This window comes from Semicossyphus pulcher, unplaced genomic scaffold (genome assembly GCF_022749685.1).
Source record: "Semicossyphus pulcher isolate SPU_LCO1_2020_fin unplaced genomic scaffold, fSemPul1.0.p SCAF_6, whole genome shotgun sequence".
Taxonomy (NCBI): domain Eukaryota; kingdom Metazoa; phylum Chordata; class Actinopteri; order Labriformes; family Labridae; genus Semicossyphus; species Semicossyphus pulcher.
In genome coordinates this window covers 7,967,230-7,993,283 of record NW_027211737.1, presented here as the reverse complement: position 1 = coordinate 7,993,283, position 26,054 = coordinate 7,967,230, and the positions used below count along the sequence as shown (strand labels likewise).

Here is a 26,054-nt window from a genome sequence, read left to right as displayed (position 1 = left end):
TGGTCGCCAACTTCATAGTACATTCTTAGCACTTCTCCACGACTCAGCCTCCCTCAGAAGCCCCATCCTTTGAACATTTTCGTCCACCTCAGCCACCCCTAAACTTCTCATCTCTTTTTGGCTTCAGCTTGCTCACTTCTCGACTTGTATCCCCTTCTCCCTGCCCCCGCCCCCCTTCCCTCACTAACAAGATGAATGCCGACCGCCTCTGGTTCAATTAAACCAACACTTTTAACTTAGCTCGTTCTCCCCCTGCATGCCAGAGGTGCCCCCATCCATCGAGATGACTAATCACCAAGCAAAAATCAATTACCGCTCGCTTAACAAGTGTTTTTACACTGCGAGACACGAACGGAGGAGGGGTGGGCTTCTTGTGTTACACAATGTGCTGACAACTCGGCTCAAATTTTCATTTGGTGCTTTTATTGAAATAAGAGAGATACTGGAGTGGGAGGATGAAGGAGAATTAGTCTAATCTGCCAGTTCATCAGACGACAGTGGAAATAGAATCTACTTTTTATAACTACTCCGTCGCCTCTGACCAATCAATTTAGGATTTCCTTCAAGCTGAAGGAGTCTGTCATATTTTTGTGTCATTTCAAGCCAGACACTTTGATGGAATAGCTATGCTTTGAGGTGGAGTCGACATAAGATGCATACAAAAACACGGACTTCCCTCCCACTTGATCTGACGTTGTCTTTAATACACCTAAGACCATAATCACAGCTCACTTTTAGAGGTCATAGTAGAAAATGAATGATTGCTCCACCTCCCCCAGCGGGCTTTATCAAAGAAGAAACTCAAGGCTGAAAAATTATCCTGAGGCCGAGTGATATTAAGTGATGCTCTGAGAATAAATGCCCCGACTTTAAATAATATCATGGCGGGGCGTGGGTGTAGCACGAGGGAGGACTATCCATTTTTTTGAAAGGCAGTTATCCTTGGAAGATAAAGTTAGATCAACCACATTTACACTTCATCACTTCCACTCCGGCTGACCGGACAGCTGCCAACATGTAAATGTATTAGGGACAAATGAAGAGGTGTATTTCTCCCTCATAGACGATGCATTACCTTCACACCAATCTCGGAACCCACGATGACAACGATATAGCCTCTGGGGACAATGGTGAACATGTTGGGCGTGTCCGGTTCAGCCAGCGGTTAGCGATAAACGACTTCCAGCCAAGACTTCCTTTTCTGCATGCTGCATTGTTTAAAGTCCAGTTAGCAACTTGAGAAGTGACCGTGCGTTTGGATGAAAAGTGAAGCGAAAGTCGCCCATATGTCTGCACAAAAAATGCAGTCATATCTCGGTTCATTAAAGGAGAAGTTCGGTATTTTTAAACTTGGGCCCTATTTTTTCAAATTTGGGTGTCAAACTGACTTATAGCCTCGTAGCGATACGGCCGCATGGCTGCAACATAATCCCCTGGGGCAATTGCGCCCGATCAAAGCGCGTCCACTAAAAGTGCTTGTTTTTGCCTCTGACAGGCTCAGATTGTTCCTCCAGGTGTCCGACAACATTACGGAAATGATCCCTACAAAGATCGTCCTTTTCTTAAAGCGTAAAATCCTTTTTGTGTAACCAGAAACAGAAGTCTCGCTCAAGGAGAGGTCTCGTTCTGAAATCATGCGGAGAGGATTTGTTTACGTAAACGACTGCCAGCAGGAATATATTTCAAAAGCCATGGCTCAATATTTACCAGATTTGGACGATGAAGATGAGGCATTCGAATTCAATGGCTGTCAGTATTTATTTGAGCCAGAGGATACGGATGAAGAGCTCATAGAAATTGAAGAGAGAACGAGGAGAGGGGGGGGGGGGGGGGGGGGGGGTTAAAGAAATACACTAACCTACACTTTTTGTACACCAACATAACAATCTCTACTAAATCCTCTCTCCAACTCTAACTCACGTTTTCACCGTCCTGTTCAGGTAACATCTCACCACCTGCAAGATTTCAGAGGGGCTACTGCGGAGGCTATCTACTGCACCGATTCCAAGTTTTTGTAACAGATTGTTAGCTGTTAGCATGCAGATGTCTGTTTATACAGATTAATAAGAAGCTAAATCATCGTCAGATCACGCTGATGGGAGCCGGGATAGCACTATGGGGGATTACGTTCCGCCTGCTTTTGCTCTACACGAGGACTGTTTTTGCTGCATATGCCGCAGCCTGCTGATAGGTGATTGGTCAATACTACTCGGACTACAAGCGTAGTACAAACGGAAACCAGAACACTTGCCTTCCCTAAAATCCAGGTGGAATCTGACAAGTAACTGATCAGCAGGTGGTGGTAAATCGCAAAGATATGATGCAGTGCATCACACAAAAAGGCAGAGAAGAAGAAGACAGCGCGAAAGCAAATATAGATCTCTCTAGAGTTAAACACTTTTTTTAAAAAATCGGCTTTGTGTTTGTTGTACATGGCATCATTTTGGTTTAGTAATAAATTAGGAGAAGTTGTATTATTTATATACAGGAGGGACATTGTACTGTAACTGTTCATCGTTGAGTTCAAGTACACAATTGAGGGATTGATGGACACACAGAAACAGAACGCCTCAGGCCTTGGCTGTCACTTCATTGACAGTTCTGTCTTCAGCCAGGAGGCATTGAGGCACTTTGGAAGTAGCATTATTATAGCTGCTACCTCAAGTGTTGATTGCACTGGGAGAAAAGTTACCCAGAGGAGCCAACCTCATCTTCTTATAGGCGAGGCTTGGACTTTGAGGAGCCACCAGCATATTTATGATGCTGGATAGCATCTCTCTCAGTGTGTTTATGTCGAGGATGTCTGAAAGTGGGCTTCTGTTCAAGTGTGAAGCTAACAGGAGAGAGGCAGACGCAGACAGACGAAACATGTAATGATCGTTGCTTGACAGCTGCATCAATGTTTTCCCACATTACAACAGAATTTGGTAGTTTACTGATGCAGTTGAACTTTTGGCTCTTTATCTGTTTAGATGTATATCTGTGAATCATTACACGCAGATTTGTTAAAACACCTCAAGGGGTAGATGTTATCAGATGCATGTTCTGCTACCAAAGATAACTTTACGATTCTTTCTGCATCTAAACAAAATAACTTTGAATGTTTATCTGCAAACACTTGAGGCGTGAACCTTGCATGTGTAGTGTATTTTAGAGGAACACATAGAAGCATTATGGCATGCGTTATGTGTCCACCATGCAGGCAGCCCAGCTAATAGCTACCTTTTTAAAGTTGCTCTGCTTGCTGGTCCCCTGCTCGGTGTTCTGGTTGTGAATGATATCCAGAGGAGTCTCTCTCTCTTTCAGCTTCAGACTTTCAATCTCCGTCTTCAGCTCATTCAGCTGCTCCTGCAGGTGCTTGCTCTTCTCCATGTACTCCACCCTACACATGAACAGATTGCAGGTTAGGAGACAGTTTAATAGTTTGACTTCCCTTTTAGCACTTTTTTCAAAAAGTCTAAACTTTTTTCAGTTTGGTAAACCACGTGAATGTGTATGTCCATCCATCCATTTTCTTTGGCTTTTCTTGGGTCTGGTCACGGTGGCAGCAGGCTAAGCAAGTTAGCCCTGAAGTCCCTCTCCCTAGGAACATTTTCCAGCTCCTCCTGGGGGATCTCGAGGTGTTCCCAGGCCAAGGGAGATATATAATCCCTCCAGCGGACTCTGGGTCTACCCCAGGGTCTCCTCCCAGTTGGACGTGCCCAGAAAACCTTTACAGGGAGGTGTCCATGAGACATCCTAACCTGATGCCCAGATATGTATGTCTACATTAAAAATCAAACAACTTTTTTTGCATACATTGAAAATTTTAGTTAGTTTAGATACCCAACCTCATCCCCTTCTATGTTCACAATATACTTTAATAGCTGGTACTTTCATAGCCATTATGGACAAATACAGCAGTAATGGGCACCTCCTTTTAATAGGAGTACAAACTTAGAGATACATGCATTATCTATAACACTAATGCTCATACTATATCCTTTTATGTCACACTCAAAAACAATTATTCAAAGATTGCCTACATAAAAATGACCCACTTTTGATTTAACTCATACTCACAGTTCTCAAAATGATCCTAAAAGTACCTGATGTTATTTCTAATACGACAACCCTGCAAACAGGTGTTTGTTTGTGAGCTATTAAACGCTTGGGGACTCTTTTCCATTTTATTCAGGTTAAAAAACTAAATTATGAGAAATGAACAATTTTTTACAATCAGTGTACAACAAAGGAAAATGATCAAAGGCCTTGAGAGTTACTGTTAATATGAACTGCTGTGCTGAAGTGAAGAGAAAAGGATTGTTATTCTGGAAAACTTCAATGAGCTTTCTACAACTGACTTTAACAGTGGGTGGCTGAAGACAGATGTGATCTTATAAAACAACCGTTATTCAACTGACTGAATAACTTTTTTTAAGATAATCTAAGATATCATAAACACTACCAAACACATCTGGACCTGTAGTCTCTCTACTCATCAACTTTTATTTTAAAAACCTAATGACCTCATTACCTGACAACTTAGACTCAGGTAATGTATTCATCTCCCCAGCCAGCTTGTCTAAACCAATGACTGTATGTATAGATGGAAAACGCGTCTCCATCTGCTCCCATTGTAAGAAATTGATGCCAAAATAGCCCCTGTGATAGGCGCTGCCATCTTGCGATGGTGACGTCGTTTGGAGCCAGAGTCTGTGCAGTAAAGATCGGCGGGTGGAGCTGCCGTAGCCACTTCCGCTCACCAAAACACACACTTAACTTACCGAAAAAACAGCAAGGATCTCGCTCGCCGGCGTGTTTAACAGCAGAACAGCTTCTTGTGTTGGTCTGAGGTTAACGTTCACAGGTATGAAACTTCAATGACTGTAGAGATTGTTTTAGTTATGTCTCCTCTCACCGTTCCTCCTCTACTCTGCTAATCAGGAACAGATCGGCTGCAGGAGCTGGATTTGTCAACAGAGCTGTCAATCATCATTTTGACAGCATCAAATCACTAATTAAAAATAAACTTGTCAGAAAAATGAACACTTGGACGTAAATCAGCATGATAAGAACTAACTATAATGACAGAAACCATGTTTGAGAAAAATGTATTTGATGTGTATTTTGGAGGAGTAACATGGAGGAGGCGGGCTTTATGACCTATACTGCAGCCAGCCAGCAGGGGGCGCTTGAAAAGTTTTAGCTTCACTTTTAGAGGGCTGTCATGTCGTCCATCTTTTTATACAGTCTATGGTCTAAACATAGTTTTTACTGTCTGCAATCACTGACACCAGGAGCTCGAGAGAGAGAAGATGCTTGAATGCTGGCAGTGACATCAGTGACAGCTAATGCTGAGGGTTAATTACTCACCTGAACTGCTGATCAAAATATGCATATTAAAAAATAGTGATCCTACAAGTACAATCCCGCATTAAATTAGATCTTTCTCAAACATATTATAAATCCATTTAAATTTACTGTAAAATATCTAACTATAAGTGAACCCAACCCCTGCAATCATACGAAACCACATAACCAGACGGTCTAAAATGAGGCTCGCTGAGGCTCAGAATATCACGCAGAATCAGCAGAAGACAGCTGGCCACTCACTTCTCCTTCTCAATCTCCATGGAGAGGCGTTTCATGTCGGTATCTTTAAAGTCAAAGCTGAGGTTCTCCCTGCTGAAGCTCAGGTCTGGCGGCATGCTGTCAGGCGGCAGTCCAGGAGACTAGGAGGGGAGATGGAAGGAGAGATTAGAGGGAAAGAAGCGTCTGACAGGAGGAAAAAAGTTGCCATGATAGCAAAAAAAAAAGGGAAAAAGATAGGCAGGGTAAAATAAATATATAGAGTGATGAGGTTAAGAAAAGGTGACAGGATACATAGGGGGAGATGAGAAACGCATGGAAAAAGCCGTCTGCAAGTAGGACGCGATATAGAAAGGGAAGAAAAAGGAGAGAACACTTTGATGGTAACAGACCATGAACACACAGGAATATATGCTTCTTAGATCCTGACCACATGTGTGGAATGCATCGGCCACATGCCACCTCAGGAGCCGGCAGAATAAGAAGTGGACCTAATACACAATATAAATGTAAATCCACTGCTTGGCATGTGGATCCAGAGCTCGGAGTGGATACATTCGACTGTCTTGACAGGCGTAAAGGGCAATTTCACCAAGACCAACTGAAATAGGAACGGAACATATTGTCTTCATATGTGTAGACGTCTTCTTCATGAGCTGATAAGTGTGGAGTTACAGTGGAAGTGATTTCTTTTGTATGTATGTGCAGCAGAGAGAGCGTTTAGGCTCTTCATTCATAAGCATACAAGCAAGTAGTTCTGTATTGATGGCCGGAATCTCAATATGTATCTGTGTGTGTGTGTGTGTGTGTGTGTGTGTAAGCAGATGAATGTGTAGTGTGTGGGTTTTTAGCATGTTGGAAGCTCTTGCGTAGGCTGCCTTATGTGCTGGCTGCCGGTTCTTTTCTTATGCAAGTATCCCCTGCTCAGTTTGGCTCCGCAGGGCTACATTTGTATGTGCGTGTTTGCACATGTGAGTGTATGTGTGTCCTATTAGCAGTCAAGCTAATATGGCTGCAGTTATTTCCATACAAATAGTTAGAGCTGATACTCGCAGTAGGGAAGGGAACAATATATTTCTGTGGTGTTTCTCTGTTTTCCCCTATGGGAGTGTACACGTGTGCGGAATAATATATGTATTATGCATATTTGTATTATGAAAGACTGTAATATTTGATACTTTTATTTTCATCTATTTGGCTTTTATTTAACCAGGAAGGTCCCGTTGACATACAAGATCTCTCCTTCTTGGGAGAGAGGGTCAAGATGGCAGCAAAAGCAGTTTCACATGTTAAAAAAAAACACAATACATAAAAGAACACATAAGAAGTAGTGAAAAAAAGAAAGGCAGACAGACCATGCCATGCATTTCCCTTCAGGTCAAACATTATGTAAAGCAGCAACATGGTTCCTTCGCAGCATTTGTAAAATGTTCAAAAAAAGTTAGTGCTTCTGAGGCAATGTTACTTTGCAGTTAATCCATGCTCAGCTTGCTGGCTGTTTACAGTATTGAGTCACCTTTTGTGATGCTTACAGTTAATCTATTTATCCTTGTCTTTAAAATAGAAATTACTATGATATGCCCAGGGCTGCAGGGTGGTACAGTGGTTAGTTCTGTCGCCTCACAGCTAGAAGGTTTTTACTTTGAACCCCGGTTCGGATGCAGTGGGCCTTTCTGTGTGGAGCTTGCATATTCTCCCCGTGCAAGTGTGGGTTCCCTCCGGGTACTCCGGCCTTCTCCCACAGTCCAAAGACATGCTCGTTAGGTTCATTGGTGACTCTAAATTGCCTGTAGGTGTGAGTGTGAGCGTGAAAGTTTGTCTGTCTGTATGTGTCAGCCCTCTGATTGACTGGCGACCAGTCCAGGCTGTACCCCGCCTCTCGCCCAATGACAGCTGGGATAGGCTCCAGCCCCCCGCGACCCTGAACAGGATAAGCTAATAAGCTTCTGTGCATCTACCTGTGTGCTATAAATATATGTGAGCCCAAGTACTGTGTTTGTGTGTGTGTGTGTGTGTGTGTGTGTGAGTTCTGGGTGTGTTACCGTGTAGACAGCCCTGGTGGTAATCTCCAGTAGCTTGTGCTTTGCCCTGCGCTCTGACTCTCTGGCTTCCTGCAGGTCCTGTTTCAGCTGCTCGGCCTCCTTGGCCCTGAGAGACAAACACACAGAGAGATGCAGTTAAAAATTAATTCAGCTCCCAGTGCATCAACGGAAACAGAATTATCTAAATAGGATCCAAAATAATCTTACATAATCGCTACGTTGGATCTTGCAGAAATAGGATTGTCACGTTGTTATTACCCAGGTGATCAATGAATCACTGCAGCAGACTGTGATTTCTGACTCCATCCAGTTTGCACACAGAGGTGTGAGAACGTTACATGCACGTGATTTCATTTCTTTTGATTGTGTTCCTGAACACTCAGCAGTTCCTCGTTGATGTGGGAGAGCTGTGTGCCTTGAGGGTTTGAGTGGACGTAGTCATTTACATGTTGAGTGCCGCCGGTTTAAATTTCTCTGGTGCAGAAAGTGCTCATCCACAAACTGCAGTTACAGGCAAGTGGTTAATGGTGCCCATTTCAAATGATTGGCTTATAACTTGTGAAGGAGAGGCAGTGAAGTGATATTCTTAGTGTCCATACATTCTGTTGTATTGTGGAAGTGACTTTCTATTGTCAATGAGGTTCTCTGTGCAAAGTGCTGATCAAGGATCACTCTTTAAGTGGCCGTCTGCTCATCCATCCAAAGGAATTCAAAGAAGTCAACAGCTACATAAACGTAGTTGATTTGATTCACTGTATAAAGATGTAGAAAGAAAAGAATGCAACACGTTTTTTTAAGGCGAAGATCAAAACACAGATCAGTTTCAGCACCGTGGAGCTTCAATGTGTAGTGACAGAGACTGTTTGATAGGGACTCGCAGCATAAATCGATACTACTGCTCACAATTAAGTAGCACAAATGAAACTGCTGCGTCTCTCCGAGCTAAGAGGAGGGCTGCTGAACAAAAGCTTTCTTTCTTTTGTCTCTGTTTGAAGCAGTGTGTCTGTAGCCGCGTGATTACCTGTGTTCCAGCTGCAGTGCAAGAACAAAGGCTTTAAAATTAAATGATTTTAAACAAGTTAGAAGTTCTTATTCTTTGATCAAGTAATTTATATGCAGCAGCATTACCTCGCTCTGTGCTCTGAGCATATCGACTGAGTTCTGTGCTGCTGAGCAGAGTGAAGTGCAGCAGCGTGTTTGTGCACCTTGACATTAAACAGTAAAGTAACTCCAAAAACATTTGGGAGGCTCAGGAGACGAGGTTATTTAGGAACAGCGTTTTGATGCTCCTGTAAGAAAGCTTCCTCACATCGAGGTATATGCATCACAAATAAAGGAGAAAAAACTCTTGGAAAGTAAGTAAGACATGGGGATAAGTTATTTAAGGGTATAATGCACGAGTGTAAGACGGATACAGAGTGAATTTAAGTATATAAGAGACAGTCTTAACCACACTGCAGCCTAAGCCTGATCAGAATCATAATCACTGCAGCACGGATGGCTGTACGCTCTACATTCATCAGTGCGACTCTCCTTCCTCCTCTCCCCACCTCCTTTCAGATTCCTCTGCCATCTTGAGGGCCAGCATCTCTGCCTCCAGCATCTTCTGCTCCATGAGCCGCCGCTCCTCCTGGCCACGGATGGCAGTCACTTTGATGCGCTGCATCTCTGTCTCAGCCTCGGCAGCTTTCTGGGCCAGCAGCTTGGCCTCCTCCTCCGCGATCTGGGCCTTTTCAGCCAGCAGGTCTGCCGTCTGCTCCGAACGCAGCTGGAGACGAGCAGGAAGTGGGGGAAGAAGGGCAAATGCAGGAAAGTAGGAGATGGGAAAAGAAAAGTTTAGAGTGAGAGAGGAGAGCGGAAATGGAGCAAAAAAAGAGAGACTGAGAGAAAGATAAAATGATGTACAGATAAACCTGCCGTGACGAAAGCGAACTAAATTGATTTTTTGTGTTAAGCTGATCAATTGAAGCTCACCAGTGCCTCGTTGGCCATGTGAGCCTCGTCCTGCAGCTGAATCAGCCTCCTCTCCAGCTCGTCCCTGGCTCTCTCGGCCTCCTCCCGCAGCTGCTTTTCCCTGTGCAGACGCTGCCTCTCCACCTGAGCGCCACAGACAGGCGGAGTGTGGACAGAGAAAAGAGGATATGGTGGAAAAAACAAACAATGAAACAAAAGATGGAATGTGGATGAAAATGCAACAGACAAAGCACAACTTGGAACCGACAGTCGTGCAGCAGGTGCACGAGGCGGACAAATTAACCAGGGAGGGAAACAAAATCAAGGCCTTTCATGAACAAATAAAGTTTGATAAACTGTTGAGGTGTGAAAAAAAACATGAGAGTGGCTGAACAGAATGTGCTTTGAGTCACTTAGTGCTTTCAATACACCTGTTTCTGACTGAATTTTCAATTTGAGCATAAATTACCTCAGTGTTAACTTGCAAATTTGATATGTTGCCATCAAAATGTTGCCAAATAAATGTACGCATGGCTGAGGGAGAAACGTTTGTGTACTGATGTCTACTAAACTAAAATGCCACAAAGTTTATTGCAAACACGCTGTGACCTGAAATGTGACCTAAAGTGTCTACTACGCTAAACCCTTAATTCTTATCTAGACACAGCACATTAATACATAAAGAACATAAATGCATCTTCACATGGTTTTACAAAGTTTGAGGCACTCTTTTTACATTTGCAATCTTGGTGAGCCTTCTACTTCAGCAAAAGTTTTAAGAGGACAAGACCGGGGACTCGTAACAACCAACTGTTTATATCCTGATATAGTGCAACAGAAAGGTACAGAAGACACAATAATCTGGAAGTTTGGTTAAAATGTTCACTACATTGAAATGGAAACTGTAACCTTATTACAAGTTCAACCACATCGCCTCTTCTTTGTTTCTTGATTATCAGCACCATAGACTGTATAAAAAGATGGACGACATGACAGCTCCCTACAAGTGAAGCCAAACCCTCTCTATCGCCCCCAGCTGACTGGCTGCATGTTAACAGATGAGACATGAGTGAAACTATAAAATCAAAATACACGTCAAATAATAGTTATAGTTAGTCATTATAGTTAATTCTTATGCTGATTTTACGTCCAAGTGTTCATTTTTCTGACAAGTTTATTTTTAATTAGTTATTTGATGCTGTAAAAATGATGATTGACAGCTCTGTTCGGCTCAAATTCGGCTCCTGCAGCCGATCTATTCCGGAATAGCAGAGTGGAGGACGAACGGTGAGAGGAGACGTAACTAAAACAATCACTACAGTCATTGAGGTTTCATTATCTGTGAACGTCTGCTTCAGACCAACACAGAGAAGCTGTTCTGCTGTTAAATACGCCGACGTGCGGGATCCTTGCTGTTTTTCTGGTAACTTAAATGTGAGTTTTTTTAGCGGAAGTGGCTACAGCTGCTTCACCCGCTGATCTCTACTGCGCAGCTCTGATTCCAAATGACGTCACCATCGCAAGATAGCAGCACCCGTCACGGGGGCTATTTTGGCTTCAGTTTTCATCTTTTTACAAAGTCATTGATCAGTACCTGTTTTCTGGCCCGCTCCTCTCTGGCCTGAGCCTTCATCTGCTGAACTTCAAGCGAGTCAATCCGCCTCCTGCGCATAAACAGGTCGTGGTTCCCTATACACAGCTGGAGGATCTGCACGGGAGAAACAAAGTGACGTATTTACATGATATGTCAAAATGGTATTTACAAGCCAAAAACACTTCTCACACCATCTCAGCCTTACTCACCAACTTGTTGACTCTTAGCCGTGAAGAGTTGAACTTAAAAACGTTGGTTTTCTTGTCCAGAGGTTTGATGGTAAACTAAACAGTGAAGAGAAAAGAACAGCAAACGATTGACACAACATATTTAAGACATAAAATTTGATAAAACTAAGTTATTCTATTTTGCTATCATTCATTAGCTGGGATATCTAAAACTCATAAGAGGAGAGCAAAACATTGAATATAATTCCACACAAAATCTGGAAAACCAAGCTATTAAATTAGGGCTTTACATAGCTCTACATTCAAGTTTCAACCATCTTTCTTTCAATCGAAGCACCAATCACCATAATGAAGCACAACAGCAGATTCTCCCACCTCCTTGTCGCTGTAGGAGATGTTGCGGATCTCGTTCCACGGGAAGGAGCACTTGGGTGTCAGCCTGTTGTCCGGCTCGTAGATGTGCAGCCCCAGGGCGTCCACTCCCAGGAGGAGATCGGTTCCCTTTTTATTCTAAAGCACATCAGCAGAATAAATATAGCTTCTCCTACACGTCTGTTAAGGGAGTCTAGCAAGAAGTGGTAGGAGCACCCTTCCAGCCAACATTCATTTGTACTTGCTTTTGACAGGAGGTGGCATTATGGGGGCTCTGCTTGCCAAAACTATTTGTTTGAGCTAAGCTGAGTGCCAGTTGCAAGGTGTATGTGCAGCCTGGGCTTGTTTCCGTGAAAAGTTATGCTACAGTGAATTACTTCAGCTGAGGTTGACATGCTGGTGGTATTTTAAAACGTCTCGGCCTTTTAGAGAAGGCATTGATCAAGCCGGAGCCACCTCAAGGGAGTTTCCGTTTGTTAAGAGATGTTTGTTTCGTTATGACTCACCTGAATACAAAACATTTTAATACCCAGAAATAAGACCTTTGTCTAAAAAAAGACTCAGCATGCAAATAATAGATTCAACTAAAGGGCAATTTTAAGCAGCAGCAGAGTCAGGCTGCTTCACCACAGTAAGGCTGACGCGCCCCCTAATCTCTCACATTGGCTTACGTTGTAAAGATGTAGCGAAGCAGCATCGGCTCACCCTGATTAAAAAGTAATTGACGCCATACATGTCCAGGTCCTGAGCTATTTTTAAATACTCCATCTCAGCTTCATCCCTGGTTCAAAGACAGACAGAGAGAGAGGGAAGGAGATTTAGAGGGATCCAAAGGGAATGGAGAAGAGAGGGAGGGGAGAGGAGAGGAGGTGGAGAAAAAGAGGGATCAGACCTTGTTTCCACGGCTTTTGTGTGCAGCATCTGTCATGTTGTGTGATCTATAAAAACTCTGCCACGTAGCTCTTGCGAGGGTGAAAACATAAGCACAGCGCTGACACAAAACGCAACCATAATTCGCTAACAGGCTTTAGAGGTCATGCTTGATGGAAAAGGAAGTCTTATTCTGATGCCTCCGAGACTCTGAAACACGCCCGTACAGAAAACAAAATGCATCAAACTCTGCGCTCGTTCTGCGGTGTGGTTGGCAGATCTCTTGTGATATCAGAGCCAACTTAGCAAAAAGGAACATCAGCACACTTTGATGGTTGACGGGAAAATCAGGGCAGGAGAACTTTTAATAACTTGCTGTTTGATACGGGTGGTGGTTGGGAAATTGATGATTTAAGCGTCATCAAAGTTTTAACAGGCAGGAGAGCATCATGCCAGGAAAGCAACTCTTAACTAGGTTGGATTGAGTACAGTGTGACTTGAGAGTGGGTCGAGGGAAATTTAAATGCTAATGCTTGATTAACGCTGTGGAGGTGTACCGCTTTAGAGTTGCAAACACTTTTGCACATGACAAGTAGGTCAGTTACTTTGATGAGCTGACAGCAGTTTGTTTTTAATCAATGGCTGATCAAGATTAGACGATGTAAATTAAAGATTCATCTTTAAAGTAATAATCTCAAAGATTTTCATTTAAATAAATGTCTGTTAAGTAACTGTCTATCACTGAATTAGGTAACAGTGGTGATTGAGCCTATGTCCCACTGATGAAAGCCTTTGCACTTGCAGTGTTACAGACTGGGTGTCTGTGGCGACTTTCACAGAAAAAATCACAAGCGGCGCCCAGTTAGTGACGCGTTTCCATCAGCCAGCAGTGGTTGGTCTGTCAGAGAGGGTAGGCGGAGCTAAGCGGCTGCTTTTCCGCTCTCTGCAAGTGTTGCGAGTAAACAGTAATCTACTATGGCTGAACAAACAAAGAAAAGATCGATGACTACAGATACAACTTCAACAAGAAGTGAAAATCCAGAGAAAAAAAACCAAATTGGACGCTCAGATGAAGGCAACAAGAGGGAATACCAATACAACGAGAGGCAAAGTGATCGTTACTTTATGCTCACTTCAGGCTAAACACCGTATTGTAACAGCCTGGAAAAGCACTGAGATACAGTGCTACAGTGCTACAGTCGGACATTGGTTTAAAAGTCTATCTAGTTTATGATTGTGGTTTATTTAGGCAAAGTTTGACTGCTTTCACTTGTTATTTCATGTCTTGTACTGTATTATAGTCATGTATCTGGTATTATGTTTGTATGTATGGCCGCTTATTGTTTGTCAGAAACTTCGTTAATGTGCAGCTGCCTGTCTTGGCGAGGAAAAAGAGATTTTTAATCTGAAGAGCTTTTTTCCTGTTTAAATAAAATTTAAATAAATCCCTAAGGTCACCAGCAGGCCAGTGACCTCCCTCCTATACCCCGACTACACCGCATCACTTAACAGACAATTATAATTCTCATGGTGCGAGGACCACCAACTCCCCTCTCTGCTGGGGTTGAAAGGGTTATTGATCAGCAGCAGTGACTCAATCATCACTGTTTTTAAAGCGCTGCGGTTTGCTGGCTTTTAGAACTCTTTTGCAGCCATGAACTTCCCGCCCACGGGAGTTTTAAGACACTCCACATCCCTCACACCTGCTCCTGATCCATTTTCAACTTGGTTCAGCATTGTGGCGGAGCAAAGTGCAAAAACAGAGTCACTGATTTTCACAATTGTTCTCATTTTTTATTTATGATAGCAATTCCACCCATGTATTGTTTTAATAGCCTTTTTCTCTGCGATACTTTCTCATCACTAAATGATTCTCTCTTAAAAAGTAGCTACATTAATTGTGTTTCCCGTGTGGGAATACATCTAATTACACTTAATTGATGAGCTTAAGGTTGTGGGAAGCTCTGCCCTTTGTTGTTGGTGCATTTTCTTCAACAATCAATAAAAAGTAGCTTAAAAAAGTAATGCTGCTTTAAAAAACGTCCCAACAGAATCAACTTTATGTGACTCCTTTTTGCATTAAACATTTCTAGTGGGACCAAGTTGTAGGCACATCCTGAGTGAACTTAAAATTAAAATCTGCTGATGAATGTGGAACATTTCAGCGCAGCAGATTTTACCTCGTCCTGCCCCTGTGCTCTGCGTAACACGCAGTGATCCTCTCCTCCCACATTTCTGCAGTCATCTGGTACAAGTTAATCACCTGGAATGGAGAGAGACAAACATAAATATCCACAAATGTATGCAGAAAATACAGCACGAACTGGAATGCCACATTTAATGCAGGTATACGCCGAGCTAACAATAAGAAAGCCTCTTCATTCAGCTGCCACTCACCCTCTTTGGCAGCAGCTCCTCCTCAGCCAGGAAGCCAGGTTTGTGTATGTTTGGGTCGTAGTCTCCGTACTGTAAAATAGAGCAAAAGTGCCAAAAGGATTAAAATCACTCCAAAATAATGGCCGTTATCCACCTTCCCTCCAATAACAGGCCAGACTATGCCTCTCCTGGGAGCTGTTCGCGAGATGAAAACTACAGCGCCTGTAAGAAAAGGGTGTCTAGGAGAATGAATGGAGGCCCGTGAGCAGTCAGGTCATTAACGTGTACCACACACCCAGTGGCCCAGTTGTTGGGAGACGGTGTAAATGACGCCATTAGAGAATATCTCTGAGAAGACTGATCACTTATCATCACAGAGCCGGGATGCAAATGATATCATGCATGTTTGAGGAGAGATATGGATGGATTAGGCATGACTAAGTGTGGGGTATTCCTTTGGGCTGCTGTGAAGCTGGTGGAAGGATATGAATTAAACATGTAGCTACAATTTAAAAAGTGGGCTACGACTGTAGATTTATGTAACTAGGGTAACTGGAATATTTACTTATATATGTGCATGGCAGTGTGCTCTGTGCATCTTGGCACTGGGATTATTATTTGTTATTTTGTTACTTGATCATGGGTTTACAAAGGTCATCGGGGGGGGGACACATTTAATATATTTGTTATCCTTTTAAAGATATTAAAGAGACATAAATAGAAAGTAAAATGTAGCATTGTTGTGAAAAATATAACTTTGTCATTGTCTCAACATTTTAGACCTAACTGCAAATTGACTCTATATTGGCTCATTCTGTGTGTATGAGATTCACAAGATATTAAGGGTGTAAATTAGGGCTGGACGATATTGGAAAAAACATACATTGCAATAACTATTTGTTCTACAATATTAATGCAATATTTATTGCAAAAATACAGGAAATTATACCAGATAAACAATTAACAATCATACTTTTTATTATTTGGGACTTTTTAGTCTATTTGCTTCTGCATGTTTACATGTGTTCTCAGGCAGGTGACGCACAGACTCTGCAGCTCAGTGGTCAGTTCACTCTGTGCTCAGGTGAAGGGCTGCACTGATGTGATATCAGGCAGACTTTTCCTGTGGATTAGTCATTAAAAAGGAGAAACTGGCGAGTTATAAAGTAGAAGCCTGACGTGGTTCAATTTAGCTGCTTCACTATCGCACGTCCTACGATGTGACTATTGCACATGTGCACATCGCAATTGTGTTTAACAATATATCGTGCAGCCCTCATATAAATAACAAGTTTAATTTAATTTATAATCGATATCAGATGATATCACAGGCCCAATTAATACAATCATTACATTCATATAAACTCACAAAAAGCAACAAAATATGATCAGCTCAATTTATTACTGAACTCTTCCAGAAATTTGGATAAAAAATAATCTATTATTTTTACTAGAAAATTTAACAGACTTTCGGACATTCACTGTAAAGTATCAGCCTAACTTGCCAAAATAAAGGTGTATCTTAAGGAGATGATATGGATCACAATGTTTTCACTTTGCATGGATGACGATGAATAGTTGATCACTGAATCTGTACATTGAGCCAGATCATGTTACATAACCCCTCTACAAAACATCCTGAGTAAGGAAATAAGTTTTAAAAGTGCTTAACCACAAGAGTGAGAGCACCACAGTCACCAAAGTTAAAGAAGAATATTATAAAAAGCCTTTGTCCCCGTCTTTGAGAGTCTGACACTAGAAAGCCGTATTTCATCCTCTCCTCATGGATTTCTCACTCTGTGACTGCCGTCCTTTTCAGCTGTACTTTTGGTAGAAAATAGGCGAGAACGAATGACTCATTCCCTATTTGACACCAAAATCAGACATTATCATTTCGGTTTCAGATGGCTACAAAACCCTCTGCTGCTCGAGTGTCTTCGCAATTTGGCTCAAACTTTCACTGCGAGTTGGCCAGTTACCTGAAGGAGCAGAAAAATACACACAACAAAGACACTGTCAAAGAGGGACGACTGAAATCAAGCCAAGTGTTTTTCTGTTAAATGAAACTGTTCTTTGGAGGAAAAAACATCCTTTAAAAACAATATAACAAATACAATTTAAAGCACATTTATTGTTGTTTTTGTAAATCCGTACACAGTTAATTTAAAGCTCCTGTGAGGAACGTTCGGTTTGTGTTGATTTTGGCGCCCCCTGTGGTCAAAGCCGCACCTCTTACCTCTTTGCTGATTTTGTCCTGTACATGCTTAAGTGGTGGTTTTTAATAACTGCTTTCTTTAACAGTCATATGTATCACTTTTTTAACATTTGCCCTGGAAAATGTAAACAAAGGCGGCGTGCAGTTTATCACTTTGTCTGACACCTACCCCCCCGCCAGCTGTTTCAGCCATTAAAAATAACTCTATATAAGTAATCAATCTTGTCTCTGATGGTCTGGTTTGCTTTTGTAGGTCATATAGAGTCATCAGAATTAATTTCAGTCTGTTTCATAACCATCAAAAAACTCCTCAGAGGAGCTTTAAAGCTTAATAAGCTCAACACAGAGACCGGAGCGCCTTGGCCACCGGTGTAGTGGCTAACAGTGTGGAGAAGCAGAGGGCCATTTAATTAGATCCTTCCCCCACAGTTTAACAGCTTCCACTCCCTCAGTTCCTCACTTGTTTGTTTGTAACTGCTCCATAATTGATAATATATAAACTCATGGAGTTATTACTGCAGCTGCTGGGCTTCAGCTCGGGTACTGAAAGGGTGGCATTGTGACAGAGGCAGCACTCACAGATGCTTTCATCATTACACACCTTTCCTCCAATTATTTTAAACAACCACAAACTAACAGCAAAAATCGATCCTCGAGGGCTGGCTATGTGTCAATATTTTCACTTAACAATCATCACCAGGCGAACAGCAGTGATGATCACTGACTAATGGATGTGTTGTGTTCAGTAGAGGCCATTGCTAAATTTAGGAAATGTATGACTCACACAGTCCTCACTTTGAGGAAAATCCATTTACAGTACAATAGTGAGAAGTACAGGTTTCTCATATGTGGCCTGAAAAAGAAAAATGTCTTTTCTGTCTTCTTTCATAGAAAGCTATAAATCAAAATTAAGGGTTTGTTATCGGTGAAAGAGCATGCCACAGTGCGTTAGTGAGTCCCTGACTGTTCCTCCAGCACCATCTTTGGGGGGAAATACTCTGAAATATCGGATGAAATGAGATTTGGTAAAGTCATTATCATTTTGTGATCCCTTAGTTTTCATCTAGTGCCATCTTTAGGTCAAAAATTCCAATTGGCAAATACCTTGGTTTATGCCTAAATACAATCTCACCGGCTTCAGCTTTATTTTATGTTAGCTTCTAATTACCAAAAGCCTCCATGCTAGCACTCTGATACCCCTTCCCCACCGAAATTAAGAGTGTTAACGCAGGTTTTTCAGACCCAGGAAGATCCGCTTACAGATGCCGATTGTCTCTGTTCCCATTGCCAGTGAAGTATACTCCTGTCAGTCTCTTTTCTGCTGCGTCACCGTCTGACGTCACAAATGCGCCAGAGACAGGGTTACTGAACAGTGAAGATGTTACGGTGGTTAGGTCTTTATTGTATCTATTACTCATTCAGTTTGTATCAAACTCGGCGCAGACAAATTTGGAACAATGTTCGAGCGCTGCTCGGACAGAGACGGGCGGAATTTGTAGCTGAGATGACGAGGAGTCGCAGAAGTTACCAACGGAGCATAGCATCGTGCCGGAAAGGGGGCGGAGATTAGCGTGTAGACGCGGGTTTTGTGTTCCCATCAATGCCGATCAGAGCAGAGGTGATAATTACCAGGGTCTACTGCAGAGTCATTTGACCCGGGTCTGAATGCAGATTATAACCTTTCCCACAAAGCATAAAAGCCGGGTGTTAGCGGGTGTTAGTGTTTTTTTTGACCAGTGGGAAAAGGGCTTAAGATGTTGAATATGACAACCACTATACCTGCTTATATTTCTAACATTTTACTTTCTATTGCAGTATTTTTTGGGTTGTGCATAACTTTTTTATTAAAGTTGTCTATTTTAGTTTTTTTTTTTTTTGTCTGTGCTGTTTTTTCTTCCTCTGTGAATCCTGGTCCTGAGTGAGTTAAAATTAAAACATTCTTATGGTGAGCATGTTACCATGCTAATAATATGGTGTCACATACTATGAGGTGAAAAGAGGAAAGGCTACAGCTACAAAATAAACTTATTGTAGAATAAAAGCTCCTTCATTTAATTTTGAAACATGACCTCAGCAGTGGTCTTGTTGAAGCCACCTGTAAACCACAGTTATTCCCACCAGTGTCATTCATGCCTATTAGCTTGTCATATTCCTCTACACTGAGCTGGACATCCAACTCTGCGCCCACGATAGCTTTGAGGCTGAAAAAGCCGAACTCACTCCCTACTCAACCTCCCTCTGCATTTTTCCGTAGTGGCAGTTTCCTGAAATTCCCTGCCAACACCTTTTTGTAGCACTGCACCAACTCAGAATATAAAGCAGGAGGCACTGAAGCCTCTGCAGACCCAAAGAGGCTGGATGTCGTCTCACAGAGCGGAACACAGAAACACCGAAAAGTTAGTATGCTTCTTAATGAAAATGAAATCTTCAAGATTATATCTTTAAAAAAATGAACAGGAGACTATTTGATAGACATTCCTCTGCTACAGCTTTTAGCTAAAAAGTTTTCTTTGACTTTTGGATTACAAAATCTCGCTGTGTGTGCATTTAAAGGTTTTTAAGGTCCCAAACACAAACACAAAGAAGTCAGTCCGAGTGTAAAATTTCCACAACAATTCCTAACTTGTATTATTCTTTCTTTTCACACTCTGTTATTCATGCAAGGTAAGGGTCAACCGTATGGCTTCCTATTGTGTTTGTGATGAATTTGCTCAGACTAGCTTCAGATTAGACACACTCTGGCGCAATCTCCACACTCAGGGACTCACGGACTTTGAGGCGCGTTCCCAGTAAGTGTGTGAGTGCTTAGTGCTGTCCTACTGTCATATCGTCGAGTGTGTGAGGGCTCTTAGACACTTGCAAATGATTAACAATAATGCCTTTCTGACTTTTGATAGTTTGTTAAAATGTGTAAACATGTAATGTAGGACACACAAATACTCCTGGAGGTCGACTTTTTTTCTCGATTTAATAGTGCATCTGGTTTCCAGGCAACATATGATGATGATGCCATGATAGCGTGTCCCATTCCTGATTTTTATACAGTTCTCAAACCCTCACGGACTCATGCACTGCACACCGGACGTCATTAAAGTCTGTGAGGGTTCAGTGCTTAGGCTTTAGGGTGGAGATTGTGACTGGGCCACAGATACTCTGTGCATCCGGCCGAACACGAGCAGAGCTATGATTATTTTCAAAAAGTCGTCTTTAAAGAATTATAGTCGTCTTGCTGTGTGCCTTTACTTTCTCCTTCTTCCTTACTTCAGGCTGGCATAATCATGATTAAAGATGAGCAAAGGTACGGGCTACACTACACAACTCATGATGAGAAAGGAGGAGGGAAAAGTCTGCCAAAAACCTTTCAGCAGCTGCACTGCTAAACGAGTACCTGTCTCCCCTTTAACAATGCCAACTTACTCGTATTGGCTCTAATCAAAGTGGACTGCTGATTAAATGAAAACAGACTGTGGCCCCATATTTTCTGTTGCCTGACCGAGGGCCCTGACAGCAGGGTGCACAAGTCTCAAGCTCATTTGCTGATGTTTCTGTATCCAAACGCGCTCTTTAAACCTAGGCTGGCCAAATTGGCATGGGATGTGCGAGTCTCTAAAGGCTCTTGGCAAAACCTTTGAGGTAGAGCTCTGGTCTCACTAGACCTTGTCCGCCTGTCAAAAAGCTGCACCTCACTCTTCCTATCTTTTAACGTGTGGATTTCAGAGAGATGGGATCCTTCGACCAAAACGACTCCGATCGCCTGAGGTTTATTAAGGCAGCTTTTTCCCGCCGAGTGATTTCCATAAACGTCAGGTGAACTTGTTGTTTGATCCTCTACCAATAAATGAATGACATTTTTTACACAGCAGAACCTTTAAAGCAGAACAATGACGTTTATAGTGCCTGCAAAGGAAGCTCATTTTGGACACTTTTATCTGCAATTCAAACGCTTATTCAGTCATTATCCAAAGTTCATGGCCATAATAGAGGACTTGTACTTATGTATTGACTTTAGATATATCGACTTATACAGGAAAAATAGCTCTTATTCTAGCTAGCATTGGTTATGCTACATCTATAGATAGCTAGAAACCATTGTCAGTACCCGATCTGTCCCGGCTGCCCGATCCGTTCTGCACATGTGCAGAAGTCAGCGCATGTGAGCTGTGTATTAATATCAGATGACAGCTTACTTATATATGATCTATGGGTGACAGGGCTCCGTGACAGAGTGACAGTAGGGTCTCAGAACAGTAAAGCCCATCACAAATGTCTGTGATCATAACAATCAACAACATAACAATCAATGTTAATAAAACAAGCAGTCGTGCAACCTTTCTGTGCTTTTATGTTGGCTAATAACAGTCACGTACTGCTATTTGTATTGTATTGTAGTGTTTTTGTCTAATATTGTGTTGTCAATAAAGTAAAAAAACAACAAACAAATCTCAAATGTCCACACATGCGTGGTACAAATCGGGCAGGAATAAGAGTACGCGCATGTGCAGAACGGATCGGGTACTGACAACCATAACTACTTTTGGACACATCTGTCTTTAGATCTCATCCGCCATCTTACTCTTACTTTTAAGGACGACCACAATATATTCAACCTCCTTCCTGGTGCAGCCACTCGCTCCCAACCGAAGAAATTAATTCAAAATTTTTCAGCAGAGTATCGTGTCCTCCAGCTTGGAGGCGAAGTTCCTTATCCCACTTTCCTCAAACTAAGCTTTAAATAGTTTCTGTGTGTACTTCAGTTCACAGGCAAAAAAAAGCCATAACTTTATAAGTGGCAGGGGGGAGCGGAACTATAATCTTGAGTTTACCACACTGAACACCCTCCATTATCTGGCTGTACCTTTAATTAAATGAGACTGTGGCATTTTATCTATTTCTGATCTGCTGAGAGGTTCCTTTAACGGGTAGTCACTGCTTCGGGTGGGGGGTGTTTATCTTAATTTTAGAACAGTTACTAAAAAGGCTCCGTCCAGATGCCCTGGGCTTATGCTTTGTAAATTAAAGGTCTTTCATGCATGGCACTGTAATATTGAATAAAATAGTAAAGCAACTTTAAAAATCCTTTACATAATTATCTTTTTAAAGAAACCTAGGTTCTTCTGTTCTTCTCTCTGCTACGATGGGCCCTACAACCAGACGTAAACATGTTAAATTGCTCGGTGAGGAAGGCTTTACTTTTAAACTGCTCTTTAGAGCCGTTACAGAAAGCGCATTATTATAACACTATAGTTAGTAGAAGTTTATTAGTTTAATAAACAGGCCTAAGGAGAGGAAGTTTCCATTTGGTTCTGAACACTTTATAGTAAAGATGAATAAACCAATAAAGACCATCACTAACCTTGGCATGGACTGCGTAGGAGGCAAGCAGCACAGAAGCCTCAGGTGGACAGTGGATCTCCTCCTCCAGGATCTTCTTCTTCACCTGAGGAGTTACCAAATATAAATCAGCTTTAATACACTACTTATTCTGCTGTGCAGGTGTCCAGCTAAATAAGAGAGCCCTCTTTATTGCACATAGTCTTCTAAACTAACCATGCAGGAGAACGTTTATTCTGTGTCATTTAGATGTTAAATCAGTGGAGAATATTGAAACACTGAAAACAGATGCACTTGGGAGGAAACTATCATCTATAATATAAAACAGGAAATGTATTCTTTGTCTTCAGTTTGAGTAGTAAGTCTCCTTTATATTGATTTAAATGATGGCAACGAAATGATTCCTGTGAGATGAAGGACAAAGAACTGAGACGTGATGAAAAAAGCGTAATACCTTAGAGAGAAATGTGGCAGTAGAGGGTGAAACATGAGTGCTTGACAACTGTGAGTTTGACAGCCAGAACTTTGTTCCCTTAATTCCACTTTGACAAACACAGGAGCCTTATAAAGCTAACGCACAGTGTTATGGTTGAAGTTTTTATCTGAGTAATATGATACATAAACTTCCAGTTACTTCTGCTGCAAAACGCTGCTACTTTCACATCTCACAGAGGTCTTGAAAGAGGGCAAACTGTGCCAAATAAATACTGTGAGACTAAAGTATCATAGCCACATAGGGACCTATTAGACTGAGCCAGGAGCTACAGTATGTACCCAAGCCAACATAAGTTCATATGATCGTTAAACCGCTCCAAGAATACAGTCAGCAGAGCATAATAACATGACAGAAAAATGAGTCCTTGAAAAGCTCCAAATCACAATTAAAGGGGAGTGCTGCCTATTTATATATAATTCATGTTGCTTTCTGGGCCTGCAGGATATTTACTGTGTGCGTGAAAATCCGCTCCAGTCAGTCAGAGTGACAAATTTCAGGTTTAGGTCTCCAGTTTATAGCTTATGGAAAAAAGGGCTTGATGCTCAGCGTGTTGACTTAACCGTCAGGGATCACAGCAACAACATGAATTCTTAAGAAGAAAGTGGCAATCCCCTTTAACAAGCTCCCTGCAGATTAAAGTGCTACGTCTCACCAGGTGCCACTACCAGACTTTGCTCACCTGTCAAACTAATTGAATCACAAACTTGCAGAAGAACGACACGCGGAGCGAAAAGACGGATTGTTAGGTTAGACTGCGAGAACACGCTTCAGCCGAAGTATGTAAGTGGGCAATTTGATGCTTCAAACCTTATCATTTGCAAAGCCAGTCATGCTGTCTTCTCTTCTTTTGAACTAACAAAGGTGTGGAGCCAGAGGTGACAGCCCCTAATCGTGGCGGGCGCTAAGAGGCAGAGGCTGCAATCTGGTTTACAAATGAGACAATGTTGTTGCCAAGATTGCAGGCCAAGGTGAGGAAGATGTGCATGTGTCAGCGAGGGGGGTGTGTGTGTTTGTATCCGGGTCGGTGATCATCTCTGATAAGCGCTAATCCAGCTGTCATGCCGGTGACACTATCTGAACAGAGGCCTGCTCCCGACATTATGTGAATTAATGAGAGCAGAGTAATAAGGAGACAGGCGATGCGAGGCGCTACGCATTTGTATTCTTCTCCCCTTGTAGCTGTGTACTCGTTTAACTGAGTCATTTGTCAGCTTTTTTTCTTTAGCGAGGCTTCCCCCTGAAATAAAGAAATTGCTTCAACTACCTCTAAATGGATTAAGGGCATAGAGAGACTTTTTATAACTATTAAGTAGATAAGTGTCTCCATCCAAATGTTGAGGAACACAAGCTCCGTCTGCAGCGGTATTATTAAACCAGCCGCTATGGGATGGATATGACAGGAGATGAGAATCCCGGGGAGAATATGTCATTAAATGGGCCAATAACTGAGCCCTTAAAGCGTAATTGGTAATTGATAAATGTGGCTGGCAGCGTCGGACGATGGAGGCACAGTAACAAATCTCATCTCTTGAGTTGTGCGGCAGGCTTGGCAGGAATTCCCCGGAGAGTATTAAATGGAGAGCAAGGGCAGCGGTAATATGTTGTGCATTGATTCCACATGGCTGCACACAATGAGACCGGGAGAAAAGTGTATTAGGGAGTGCTCTGCTCGACACCTAGTCAGGATGTCTGTGGTCGCGTGCCCCCTGTTGGCACTGGATCAGGTTTGTAAGGAAGCCGCAGAAGCAGCCCATCAGCCAGATGTCTGGCATGCAAGGGTGAATAATGTATCCCTACATTTACAGAGAAGCTTCTAAGTGTGTCAATTATGTTCTCTCACACTTATGTTTTAAAGCACTGACTCATCTATTTTCTCAGAAAGATTACTACACCAAACATACATAGAATTCTTTCAGTGTCTTGAACGCAGCACCCCTCGGGAAGATAACAGAAAACAGGTTTTTTTAGAGTCTGCCCACTAGCCAGGCAGTAATCTACAGCTTCCTCTGAGAGGCATGTTGAATTTCAGGTTCGTCTGTCACCCGCTAACAATTTCAACTGCAGCGGAGGGAAAACAGAATCAGTCAGTTGGTGTAAGTGTAAGCGCAAAAGCAGAATAGGATGGAAGTCGACACGGAAGCATCACCAGGTTCAATCTGATGTGAACCTGTCACAGAGAAAACAAACATCTTACTATAAACCCCACTGAAAAAACAGCAGGTTAATATTACCTGAAGGAAGAAGAGATGTTGTGTGATATCTTGCACTAGCTCCTCTTCTGCATTTTCAGGGTAAAACTTGGCCAGGAAGTAAAGTGTGATCGGTTCCTCCTTTGGTACCTCCTGATCAAGAACCTAAGACAAACAGACGAACCACAGGAAGTCAATATTTGCACAGGGAGGCGATACATTTTTTTTACATCCCTTCACATGCTCACTACATGTTAATTAATAATTACATGGCTCCTTCCATTGCTGTTACAAGACCAGTATTACATGAGAATCCCTTACCCGCTTTTCCATTTTGAGCCAAGCAACTGTATCTTTGACGTTGTACCGGAGGCCGAAAAACCAGGTCTCCCTCAGTCCCAGAGTTCGACACACCAGGTCAAAAAGGTCTTTTCCTTTCCACTTGACCTGAAACACATAAATGTTTGAGTCTTATATTATTTTCTCAGAAAAGAACTGGACAACTGAAAAGTTATCCTGCAGCTGCAGAACACTTAAAACCCCTGTACAGTGTTATTACAGTGTAGTAAATACAGTGTACTAAGAGCTTTATATTGATGATAAAATTCATATAATTTCCTGACTTCCAAATCAGACATCCCAGCATTTCCAGCATGAACTCTGGTCTCTGGTTCAGTGTAGTAAGCCCTACATACATCCTGCTGCATATTCGGTGCACATGTCCAATTTAGATGCTTATCATCACCAACCTCTGAGTTTATTCGAGGTGCAACCTGCTGTCAAGTGCATTCAAGGCTGGTATGAGTTAAAACCTGTAAGAAATGAGCATATCCACCATGCAGCAAGAAGGACAACTA

General features: G+C 42.2%; 1 protein-coding gene across 1 annotated transcript in view; it reads right to left on the bottom strand.

Moving 5' to 3' along the window:
* nf2a (NF2, moesin-ezrin-radixin like (MERLIN) tumor suppressor a) overlaps positions 1-26,054 on the bottom strand; it is a 34,910-nt gene that overhangs the window by 7,120 nt on the left and 1,736 nt on the right. Inside the window, exons 2-15 of the mRNA XM_069682556.1 lie at positions 25,519-25,644; positions 25,240-25,362; positions 22,535-22,618; positions 14,988-15,056; positions 14,771-14,853; positions 12,426-12,501; positions 11,724-11,858; positions 11,370-11,444; positions 11,161-11,274; positions 9,588-9,710; positions 9,164-9,381; positions 7,614-7,719; positions 5,596-5,714; positions 3,223-3,382 (exon numbers count right to left, since the gene is read on the bottom strand). Of these exons, the coding sequence (XP_069538657.1) occupies positions 3,223-3,382; positions 5,596-5,714; positions 7,614-7,719; positions 9,164-9,381; positions 9,588-9,710; positions 11,161-11,274; positions 11,370-11,444; positions 11,724-11,858; positions 12,426-12,501; positions 14,771-14,853; positions 14,988-15,056; positions 22,535-22,618; positions 25,240-25,362; positions 25,519-25,644 (1,611 nt within the window). The remainder of the gene's footprint in view (positions 1-3,222; positions 3,383-5,595; positions 5,715-7,613; positions 7,720-9,163; positions 9,382-9,587; positions 9,711-11,160; positions 11,275-11,369; positions 11,445-11,723; positions 11,859-12,425; positions 12,502-14,770; positions 14,854-14,987; positions 15,057-22,534; positions 22,619-25,239; positions 25,363-25,518; positions 25,645-26,054) is intronic.